We start from the raw sequence: 12,375 nt of genomic DNA, 5'->3' as shown, positions 1-12,375 counted from the left end.
GAAGTGGCCGCTTTTTTAAAGGGAGAGAGACCACGCCCCAATGGGCGGGTATCTCAGCGGCTATAGGCTGGAGGAGCGGAAGGACCTCCCGCAACATGCATGTGTGGTGCCCATGGCGGGCAAAGGAAGGCATCAGAGTCCTGCAGCTGGTGCTACAGATGGCTATGAACTGCCCTGTGGGTGCTGGGAATCAACACCAGATCTTCTGGAAGAGCAGTCAGCGCTCTCAACAGTTCACTCATAACCCCAGCCCTGACCTGCTGATTTTAACAATCCCTCACCTGCCTTTAGTTTTAATGTTAGTGAAAATGATGTGTTTTCTTTGTATTTAAGCTACTGTACCTCAAGTTTGGTGTCATTTGCCATTGATAGCATCCTTCTGGACACATAAGTCAGCTCCATTCTTAACTTATGCTCCTAATCTGTCATCCCACCAGGATCTCACCACAGCCTTACCATGATTCTAAGCAATAACATCTGCTTTCTAAGTTAGATCCTTATATTTAGCAAACCATGAATCCTGTAAGCGACAATGACCATTAGCCTGGCATGATTAAGACTCACACAGGACTGACATGAATATTATAGAAATAATGAATAACTTTCTAGTTGGACACAAGACCCCTCCACGAGACAGCTCATCCATGCCACTGTTTTTGGACCAAACCCCGTTACTGGCTAGGTCATGGACCCCAGGGTGAACCCGTCACTATTATTCTGCTGAATGGACACAGTCTCAAACCATTTCCCAAGTTCTTATCTTGCAGTCAGTCCTCCTCAGAGGACCTTCTTTTTGCAGTACACGGTGATGGATACAGAGACCGTAAGCACTCAACAGAGAACGATGAACTGTGGCGTGCTCTGATCTCACTGGGACATTTAAGTCATACCCCTTCACTCCGAAACTCAGGACTCATTTCATAAAAACGTACAAAGATCGTAGGAGCCAGAGGTGGTGGATTTCTACAGCCAAAGAGTATTGTTGGGCATGGTAGGACCTATGCCTGCATCAACTCACGTTGGCGCTGAATGCATACACAAGGCCTAGCCAGCCTGCATCCCACGTGGATAAAGAAATCCTATCTGGAGCTGAAAGGCAATCAACAACAACAACTGGTGGCTGCTGAGTCATGCAGAATCAGTTTTCTTCAGGTGTGTGGTCGCCGAGAGGCTACCCACGCTCCAGTAGATGGTTCTGCCATGCGCATATGGGCAGCTCTCTGTGGGTTCGATGGGTTTAATGCATGAAGGCAGGAAAGAAAGGAAGTGAAGGGGTAGGGGAAGAATTGGAGAGAAGGAAATGGGGGAGCCAACTACGCAGTAACTCTGTCTTCCTGTTTCCCCTTCTCGCCTCAACCTGTTACTGTCTGTTCTGCTTCTGCATCTGCTGTTTTTCCTATTCTACTAGGTAAATTTTTAAAATATGTAAAAATTATTTATGAGACCCTCCTCCACTGCCTTTTCATAGCCTTTGTAATGTGTATGTATATGCATGCAATATATATGTGTATATAGATATGCATATGTGTGCATGTAAACACATGTAATATGTGGGATGTGTATGTATATATAATAAATGTATATACATATATATGTGCGCACATGCATATATGTATATGCTCTCCTAAGTCTTCATATTATGTATGTTTCAAACACTTGTGACACCATGATGCCAGTCCTTTTCCTATGTGTTAATAAAAGGAAATCTGCGTAGACTAATCCACACAGGCAAGAGCTTACTGTGAGACAGGTGTGGTTCTAATCAACTTTCCCTCAGTTTCTCCCCTCCATCCTCAGTGGCACCACGAGGCACAATGCTCTTCCCGTCTCTGTTGTTCTGAGCGGGAACTGAGATTCACATAGGTGATGCCTTTTTCCAGCTACGCAGGTACTAGGTGATGAAGCAGAGGATGCTTAGTAATCAAAAACTTGGCAATTAGCAGAGTTTTAAGCTTTGTGCCTAATGGAATGTATTCAAAGATGAGTTTTGAGCTAAGATTTCCTAATGGGAAGCCAAGAGTCCCCGGAGAGGCCTGGGGCGGTATTCTGCTCATTTCATCCTCTCTCACTTTTGTCCCCAACACACTCCAAAAATAAAATATTATCCCTGAAACTTGATTCCATCTGAGAGCCTTACTGGGACATGCCTGGGGGCCCTTCCTGCCTGTCCCAGAGGGCAGGACCTCCCTAAGTATGGATATCACTTCCCTGGGTGAATACAAAGGAGCTGCCAAATCCTTCTCAAGCCTTAATTTCGGGAAGGCCACCTCTGACTTCCACACTATCCTTAGCCAACCTTCTAATAGCCAAGATCTGCCTCTTGGGAATCTGTCTCTTGAGCTAATAACAGCATGACTGCCTTCTCCACCCAAACGGTCAATCCTGTGCTCTCTCATACACAATGGTCATATTCTCACAATTTATAGAAAATGGGGACTGGATCTGCTTTAAACAACCACAAAGCTTGAGAATGTGTGAGATTTTTGTTCTTTCTGGAGCAGTATAGGGAATACATACATGCATACATACATGAACATGCTTTGATAGTAGCCTGGAAGATTCATTTCATTGTGTTTAGAACTGAGGAGTTAGGTTAGTGATGACAGAAATGGAATTTCAAATACACCTGATTCCCTTCTAGCAATGAATACATCACCTCCCAAAGTATCATAGATTTCTGCCATCTGATATTTCTCTGGAAGAGAATGCTTTGTAAATAAATATAAGCTTTCTTCTACCAGTATTTTACCAATAAGCTAAACTCCTATATGTTTTTTTTCCTTTTTAGATATTTGATACTTTTACACATGTGTAAAATGAGTTTGACATTTAGATATTTGATACTTTTTCAAGTGTATAAAATGAGTTTTGACCAATTCTACCTCCCATTTATGTCTTCAAATTCATCTTTTCTCCCTACCACCAGTTTTCTCTTCCAACCAAGAATTTTTTAGATTATTTTTATCTCTAAATATCAAAGTATAGATCAGCTGGAGAATAATGGCTGCTGGTACTATTACTTAATGGGAAGGCACTCTCTAGTCTGTGTACTTTGTAAGAAAATCATACGTTCAAAATGAAGACGATCTCAACAGTTAAAGGCCCAGATGCCAAACTCAGGCACTCTGGATCTCAGAATTTGTCACAGCCACTGACTGAGCAAATCTCTTCGGGTTCTGTGCCCTTTCGTTAGTCACCAAAGTAGACAAAGGTGAAAATCTTCACCAAGGTAGTTTTTTGAGTGTTGAATGAGTTAAATTTTGCCTTTTTTTCCTGGTTCAAAACATAAGCAATAGAGTTGACTGGAATCGTGATCAGCTGGTTCTGATCTGAGTGAGAGACTGTTTTCGTGTTCAGGGTTTCTTTGGTGGATAGGCAACTGAGAGAAGATGTTAGTCAACTCAGAGCACAGTCGTGTTAATTAAATAAGCAACTTTAATGGGTTCCTCTGTGAGGGAAACACTGACTACAAAAGATGTTGTCTACAGTAGATAGGTGGGCTCCTCTTATCCTACCCCCAAAACAGGGTACCACATGGAAGAGGTGAATTCAGCATAAGTCTCAGTTCTGCCTCCCTGAACAATGACTTCTGCTTCCTGGTGTCAGTGGTAACCTATGCCTATCCCTCCATAGAGGTGGCATGTCTTCAAACTAAAGCATGTTTGGGAGCAGTTTCCTTCTGCCTTTCACAGGTGCTAGGGTACTGGACTCTGCTGTCATGTTCTCATTTCTCTAAATCCCCTATGCACGGATCTCCAGGCCATCGTTTCCCCTCTGATATCCTTTCTCTTAAAGAAAGGCCTCTGTGTTTGATGTACTCATTATCGGAACCTGCCCTTCCTCCCTAAGAGGAGCCAAGAATCAGCTGCTTTTGAGGGCCAGCAGGTGGAGAGAAACTACACTGGGGAGGGGTGCTGAGCATCTGACTAGAAGGTGAGACCTAGAAACTGAGGGCCTGAGCAGGACGGGGTGGGGAGGGAGGAGAAGGTGGTCACAGTCTTACCATACAAAGAGTCGGCACGTCACATGCTAACTTACAATAAGCCTTTTAGATATTGTAAAATTGAAGCACAGGGCACATAGTTTGTTCACCAGAGAAAAAACACCAAAATAGTGATTCTGTCTTCTGAAAATAGTGATTCTGTCTTCTGTAGAGAACTGTGTTCCTGCTCTGGGCTTATCAGATGTTAGGGGTAAAATGGACGAGTTAATTACTTCTTGAAGTAAACATTTTATCATATAAATGCCCCCCCCCAATCTCACCCAGCTTTTGAATTGTAATATTTAAGTTTAACCCTGGCCACCAACTTCCTGGAAAGGGCTGTGGCTCCCTGGGTGTGCCTGTTTTCCAAGAGCCCACTGCAGACAGAAATGTTTTCACTGACACACAATTTTAAGAGTCAAAATCCCATGACCTCTCCTTCCGAGGCTGCCTTCTCCTTTATTTCCCTTTCCCCGCAAACTTTCTAGTCCAAATTGTAAGTCCTCTGGGAGATGTGTCATCTTATTTGGAGAGAAATTTTGGCCTATAAATAGCTCCAAAGACTCACTTGATCACTGATCGGATGCAAGGTCAGTTTTTCTCATTCTCTGGTACCCTTGTCTGAGAACCTCTCTTTAATCTTTGCTGACTCTCGTTGGGATTAGAACCATCATGTCAAAGAGCAAAACATGTTTTAGAGGTCAACAGTGGTAGCATGTTACATATATGTGCTCTATCATTTCTTCCCTGTAGAGCGCACTTTATGGATTCTTAAGGAAAATATACCAATAGTTATATTTTCACACTGCCTGCTTCTAAAACAGGAAGACTTACTTCTTAACAATTCTCACAGGGCAAATATTTATGTTCACATTGCCTTCTGACTGTAAGATAAAGGTTAATCAAACCATTGATATTTGGACCAAACTAAATTATAAAAATTTTAGAAACCCATTTTTAACAACCTCTCTTTGTACAAGTTTATGTAAGAAGTGAAGAGAATGAGAGATAAACCAAATACAAGGTATTGTGCTTTTGGTGACATAACCTTCTGCAAATATTCAGATATTTCCACATCTGAAAAGTGTTTATGATAACTCTCTGTCCACAAAAGTCCAATGATGTTAGTCCATATTATATTATGATTGATCAGATAAACATCAAATTACCCTGAGTGGTGCTAAGAGGAAATGAACACCAGGGAGATTGCAGGACGAGAGAAGACACAGGATGAAGAACGCTGGGAGTGAGAAGCAGAGGCCGTTAGTTGTATCCGTGTATACAGCCCCCGACCCCAGCATGCAAGGCTCTCCTGTTTTACTCTGCTATAATCTTCATCTTAGTGCTTCCCCTACCCCAGGATTCTTGACTGTTTACTGACTTGAATGTTCTATGACTACAAAGATAAAGATGGAAAGGAACGGACTGGTAGGATAAAGAAGAAAAGGGGTGTAGTGTTGGCAGGGTTGAAGAACATAGGGCAGAGACAGGAAGGTATTTGTTAGCTCTTCCTGGAAATTCCACCCGCTTCTTCTGGTACCCATTAGCCACCTTTGGCCTTCTCTCTGTTCTCAAACATTTCTCTTATCCTGCCTCTCCCAGGGGATTTGCATTTGCTCTTCCATCTCTGTAGAATGACTTTTTCTTAGATTTTTCCAATCTTTAATTCTTTTTCTTTCTTTGGGTCTTAAATGACACAACTCCTGATGACCGTATCCAAAGTAGTGTTTCCTGTCATAATTATATCTCATACAAAGAAGGACCATGCTGCATTTTCAAAAAGAAAATGTTCTTTTGAGATAAGATCCTGCTTCACCTGAAACTCACTCTGTAGAGCAGGCTGGCCTTGAACTCACAGACAACCACCTGCCTTTGCCTCCTGAGTGCTGGGATTCAAAATTTCCAACATCATTCCCAGAAGTTTTCAATTTTTCATCATTTTATAGGCTAACAATAGTGTTGATATGTCTCAAGAATATGGTGTTTAAATGCCTAATTTAGATAGGATTTTATTTATATATTAAAAGCAGATAAAGAAACAATATGCTCTCAGAAATCAATATAGGGCAAGCCTTTACCTGTATCTGACTAGTTTACAGAGGGAGTTAGTCCACGCTGTTCATACAGTGGAGAGGCAGAGAAGTGAGTTTTAAGAGCTAACTGACGATCAGCAAGGCGGCCTATAGCAAGCTGAAATTTATAGGGAATGAATGTTGTAGTCTTGAATCTAGGTGTTATCCCAACTCAGAGTTTTCTCCTTAAGATAACTCCATCTTTTTCTTTAAGGCCTTCAACTGATTTGATGAGGCCTATGCATGTTTTGAAGGGTAATTTACTTTACTCCATCTTCATGTTAAAAAAGCAGACCTTCGTAGAAACATCTAACACATCACTTAAACACAGAGCTAGGCATCCTATCCCCATTGTCTTACCAACTGGACCCCTGGAGAAGTATCTGTTGCTGTTTCAAGATGTGCCATTACGGTAGACAATGGTGGATTCCCTGCTTTTCTCTTTTGATGCTCCCTTCCTTTATTCCTTTATTCTATAATAAATAAAGATCATTCTTTCCCCTGAAATCCCAAGCTCTTTCTCAATGAAGATTTGCATGCATCATAACTACAAATCGCCAGACTTCCGAGTAACACACCCCGGTCACACGTATTAAGTTTGTCTTGTTTAGCCATCTGTCTTGGGAAGTTTGTGAGTTTAGAATATGCAGCCTTCAAGTCCCCAATACAAGTGTGTGGTGGAAAAACTGGGCAATGGTTACCATCCGGCTGGCATTCTGTTTCAGCCCTCTGGTAAGAACTGGGAGGCAAGAATGTGAAGAACGGTGACATCATGCAATTACACCACAATGGTTCCTGTTCCAGCTGCCCTGCTCTGTAACCTTAGCTGATCACTGCATAAGAGATAATAGAAATGGCATAGTCTTTAAGTAATGAAAATTTCAAGGCATGTATCAAAATACCATGCTAAGATGGGCTAAGGAATCTGCCTTGAAATGGGCAAAAGAGCTGTAAAAAAAATTTACTTTGAATTACAGTGTCAGTGGTCTAGTACTAAATCAAACTCTTTCAAGCCCAAGAAGCAAAATAAGGTTAAAAAAATTACCAAGTGAGTATTGATCAGCATGAATATTCAACTGAATGTCTTTTGTCTTATATGTACATGTAGTTTTGTAACTCCAGCACTTTAGTGTTTATTTTTACTGTTTCATAAATGCATTTGTATTTATGAACATCATGAAAAATAAGTATCGTGTATGTGTGCAGAAGGGAGCAACACACAGAGGGGACCATTGAAAGGGTCGTGCTGATTTACAGAGCGTAAGGCCAGAGATAAACTATGCCAAGGATATCTGGTTATCGATCTGCTGCCCTGTCAAGAAAACAAAGCTACTTTGAGTTCTGTGGATGAAGCAGACTGGTCTGTGTAGCTCGCTTTCTATCTAGTGGGAAAACTTTCACTTATTATTTCCAGTTCGAGTTGTTAGTAAGCTCTCAGTTACAGACCCTGGCAGGCTTTCAGTCAGGATGCTCCCTCAGCTCCCTCCTCTGTGGCAGCTACAGCTTCTTATCAACCGGTCCATGCCACTTCCCAGAACTCAATTTGCACTGTCTCCTTAACACTCTGTTGATGTCCTGGGCCTGCAGTCCTCTATGTTGTTTTGACTTTGTAGAGACAAGATTTCATTTCAAGCTGGTCCAGGTTGGCCTCAGCCTTGCCATCAGGAGCCTTAGTGTCTGGAGTACTGCGACACTTGGTTCCTGATCACAAGTTCCAAACCTGTGAAATTTTCACCCTTATGTTCAAATTGGGTCTTTACTGACAGTGATCCACCCGCTCAGAGGCTAGACTCCTGGAATGAGCTTTCACCATAGCTCTTGGCAGCCTTGCACACCACAGCTATGGGCTAAACAACTCAGACTGAAAGTGCTCAGAAAAAGAAATTGCATCTTGACTGAAAGTGTGCAATCTTTTTATTTATTCTTCCCTAAATAACACATGCATGTGTTTGTGTGTGTGTGTGTGGGGGGGGGCATGTACATTGCATTGGTGTTATATGAAATGGACAGAAAAATTGTGAGTTGTGATAGCCCCAACCACCTTTTCTTCCCATTCTGCTTGCTTTCTCAGTAACACACACTTATGAATTTTCCTTCCTGTCTTTCTTTGTTTTAATCGCCATTAGAATGGCATATTAATGAGACTGACAAACCCCTGCTAATACTGTCCTTCAGTATTTGGGGAGCCGCAGATGCGATCATGTACCATTTCCTGCCTCCAGCAAGGGATCAACTTGAAAACTCGGCAGCTTCCCAAATGTTAACTCCGTTCTTTTAAACAGTTCACGTTAAGAAACAGAGAAAGAGCGAAAACATTGCGATGCATGTTTCCTTGTTAGTTTTTGCTCCCCTCTCCCAGTGTTTACCTCTACGTGTGTTTGTAGAAGACTTCTTGACCCCGAAGATGAGCTCAGCGACATTCAGACCGACTCAGTCCCATCGGAAGTCCGGGACTGGTTGGCTTCTACCTTTACGCGGAAAATGGGGATGACGAAGAAGAAACCCGAGGAAAAACCCAAGTTTCGGAGCATCGTCCACGCTGTTCAGGCTGGCATTTTTGTGGAAAGGTAAGAGGCATGGTTCGCGTCCCAAGGAAAGAGAATCCAAAGGGGCAGCAAGCGTGTTTGGTACATAGAAATCCTGAGGGCTCATCCTACACCGTCCCCGGAGGACACTTACCGTCCCAAGTCTAACTGGAGCGGACAGTTTGCACTTGTGACCGATAAGGCCACAACAAAAGCACCTTGTCTTGATGTCTTTTCTTTTTTCTAGTAGGCCGACAGGGAGACTGATATCATACCCCACTGGAAAGACATCTTTGTAGATAACCGTTTACAAACAATCCTAATATGTTCACAGCTTATCATTCAATTTCATATGAACAAGTTACAATAACCCATAAAATGAATCCTATAATGGGCAGTAATCTTTATTTCAAAGTCAAATGAGTTTTTTTTTTTTTTTTTTTGTCCTAAATCGAAAAGACTTCCTTCTTCCTGTTTCCATAGTGAGGTGACATCTCTCTCACTTCTCCTTTGGAGGACTTAGACTTTAGTGTCATGGAAAGAAGAAGGTCCCCATATCACGGAGGTCACCAGAGTTTCCAGCATTTGCAAGTATTCATAGGGCCAAGTTTCAAATGTTTTTTAATCATTAAGAGAAAAGACTATTTTTCTTTCTTTGAAATGAGATGTTTCAGAATGACTGAGTATAACCACGTCTGGCAAAACTGAGAAGCATTTATCAGGAATTTCTCATGTTAAAAAGTAATGTGTTTAATTATATGTAAAAGTGGCAATTTTAATGTTTTTGAAACTGACCAAATTGAAGGATGGGCAATTATTACACATCAGGGCACTGTTTTTATTTTTTGTTGTTGTTGTTGTTGTTTGTTTGTTTGATTTTTGGGTTTTTTTGTTGTTGTTCTGTTTTGTTTTGTTTTTCTGAGACAGGGTTTCTCTGTCGTTTTGGAGTCTATCCTGGAACTAGCTCTTTTTTTTTTTTTTTTTTTTTTTTTTTTTTTTTTGGTTTTTCGAGACAGGGTTTCTCTGTGGCTTTGGAGCCTGTCCTGGAACTAGCTCTGTAGACCAGGCTGGTCTCGAACTCACAGAGATCCACCTGCCTCTGCCTCCCGAGTGCTGGGATTAAAGGCGTGCGCCACCACCGCCCGGCCTGGAACTAGCTCTTGTAGACCAGGCTGGCCTCGAACTCACAGAGATTCACAGGGCACTGTTTTTGAGACAGTGACTGGTTAGGTCAGGCTGGCCTTGAATTTTCAACTTTCCTGGCTCATGTTTCTGGAGAGCTAGGACTACAGGCTTATGTTACCAAGCTCAGCTTCAGCACCCTTTACATTTAAGTGAATTCTGGTCACTGTTTTTATCTTTCAATATTTTGAAGCCTCGTTTCCAGCCCAAAAAAAAAAAAAAATGATGGAAAAGATACTTGATTTTCAAAATGTAAGTGGGAAAGCATAAAAGAATCCTATTGCAAATTCAGTTTAAAGATGTGTTAGGACCATGATGTCAACACTTTCCAAAGCTTATTTCAGGAAGATACACCTTAAAAGCTCATCTAGTGAGTTATTATCCAAATTCCCTCACTAGCTTCTCAGCCCCATCTGATTGGCTTAAAAAAAAAAAAAAAAAAAAAAAACAACAACTAAAAACTCAAAAGAAAACTAAAGATATTCTAGTTAGTGACAGGGCATCACCTTCTTTGGTGTATATTCTGACAGAAGTCTGAAGCCAGGATGCTGGGCTGAGGAGAGTGTCCTTTCATAAGAGGATTATTGATATCCCATGGCATCAAATTAAAAACATCCAAGTAGTGTTGCAGAGTCTCAGCCCATGCTTGGCTTGCTGTGGGAATATAAGTTATCTTCCTTGTTAAAAAGTTTGCAAGCTGAAAGGCAAAGCAAAGTATGGATGAGAGCCAACCGAATGTGCATGCATTGAGACAAGGTTATGCATTCGGATTCACGCATTGACCTGGTAAGTTTCTATTTGTTTTCTTATGAAATACCATACAAATCAAGCTTCCTTTCTAAATAGAAATTTCAAAACACGCATAAGGTAACTTAAATAAAAGTTTGACTATTGTAAATCAGCATGTTTGAAGAGTGTAGAAGGAAAATCTTGATCTATCAATATCAACGTTCCATTATTGATATCGTTTATCTTGAATTTTTCAAAAGTAATTACTTTCAGTATGGAAATAGAAGTCCCCTTGTTTCTCCTATGAAGTTCTCCCGAGACTCCGCAGGTGCTGACAATTGTTTGTCCAAATGTTACCTGGGACAGCGATGAGAACAGTGTTTTGGTTTCTTTAAAAGTTTAGAATTATATCTCATAGTTTTAGAGAAGCCTTCTAAAGTAATCCCTTAGAGTGTCACTTGGACTTTACCACCTATTGGATTCCAGGAAACTCCTTAGTCTTTTTCCTGCATGCATGGCACACGACTTGTTTAATGAGACGAAAGGCCATTGATGAAGATATCTGCAATCCCTCGCATTTCTGGAGCAGTTGTGTTGCTTTTCCTTTTTATTTGCTCTAATATAAAATTTTTAATTTTATATTTCTACCCCTAATGATAGGACAGGAAGGCTAACATAATACAGAATTTTTTTTTTTTTTTTTGGTTTTTCGAGACAGGGTTTCTCTGTGGTTTTGGAGCCTGTCCTGGAACTAGCTCTTGTAGACCAGGCTGGTCTTGAATTCACAGAGATCCGCCTGCCTCTGCCTCCCGAGTGCTGGGATTAAAGGCGTGCACCACCACCGCCCGGCAATACAGAACTTTTAAAAAAAATTTTTTGGAAATTTTTAAAAATTGCTTGCCTCTTTTCATTCCATATTGTAAGTAATGCTCAGATTCAAAGCCAATTTCCAAGTCAAAGAACCTTGGTGCTAGATTTACCCAGCATTTATTTCTTTAGTCTTCACAGAAAGCTTGGGATTCTCCTTTTAAAAATGAACTATTAAAGACTGTTCCAAATGCCACATAGCTACCAAGCAGCTAACCAAGGATTCAATGCTGGGTTCTCTATCCTTCCCAGCCCCCTTCCCTCCTGTGCCAGGAAATCACACTGATCCAATACTATTTAATGCTTTAAGCGTCCTTATTGTGTTGATCATTTCCCTGATCATTGCTCCATCTCAACCCATTGCTCTTTTCTTCATGACAGTCATAGGAAAGATAGGTGGATAAAGACTTTCCTCAGAATCCACAAGGAACAGTCAGCACTCTCTGAACCCTTGTTGTGTGCTAAGTACCTTCCTTGCTCTAGGGCTGGAGTATTATACTTAGCTCCAGGGGGTAATTAATAAAAGCCATTTTCTTGGAAACCCTCCTGAAGGGTTTAGTAAAGAAGTCTGCTGCTGGACTGATCACCATCTGAAAATCCCTCCAAGACTGGAAGAGAACTTGAAATTAAAACAGGAAAAAGTGAAGAGTTGAGTTTCTGTGCTGAAGCGGGGTGCAGGAGGGAGCTCCCTTTTGAGAAATTAAACTCAATTCATTTCTGAGCTCCATGAAGTCATTATTTAAAAGGAAATCACAACAAATTACTTGGTTTTTTTACTATTATTTTTCAAATTGTGTTTTCTGGATTTTTAATTCATAGACCACAGATTCAAAAATACTTTGACGTGTCCTCAGCAATTTTTATTTTTAAAAGATGGTAGATTTTCCGCCTGTTTCCTTCCTTCCTTTTCTTCTCCTTCTCTTCTCTCTTCTCTCTTCTTCTTCTTCTTCTTCTTCTTCTTCTTCTTCTTCTTCTTCTTCTTCTTCTTCTTCTTCTTCTTCTTCTTCTTCTTCTTCTT

The 12,375-nt window shown here is 41.1% G+C and overlaps 1 protein-coding gene across 6 annotated transcripts in view; it reads left to right on the top strand.

Annotated features, from left to right (window-relative positions):
- Window positions 1-12,375, top strand: part of Pde1a (phosphodiesterase 1A) — a 239,366-nt gene that overhangs the window by 167,986 nt on the left and 59,005 nt on the right. For 5 of the 6 annotated variants that reach the window (XM_013346009.2, XM_013346008.2, XM_013346007.2 and 2 more), the window contains one exon: window positions 8,439-8,621. In XM_013346009.2, the coding sequence (XP_013201463.1) occupies window positions 8,439-8,621 (183 nt within the window). Of the gene's footprint in view, window positions 1-8,413; window positions 8,622-12,375 lie in introns of all 6 variants that reach the window. The other variant, XM_026778177.1, reaches the window with a different exon arrangement.

The sequence above is a fragment of the Microtus ochrogaster genome, chromosome 4, assembly GCF_000317375.1.
Source record: "Microtus ochrogaster isolate Prairie Vole_2 chromosome 4, MicOch1.0, whole genome shotgun sequence".
Taxonomy (NCBI): Eukaryota; Metazoa; Chordata; class Mammalia; order Rodentia; family Cricetidae; genus Microtus; species Microtus ochrogaster.
Note: the sequence above shows the minus strand (reverse complement) of the source record. Positions and strands in the feature narration are given on the sequence as shown.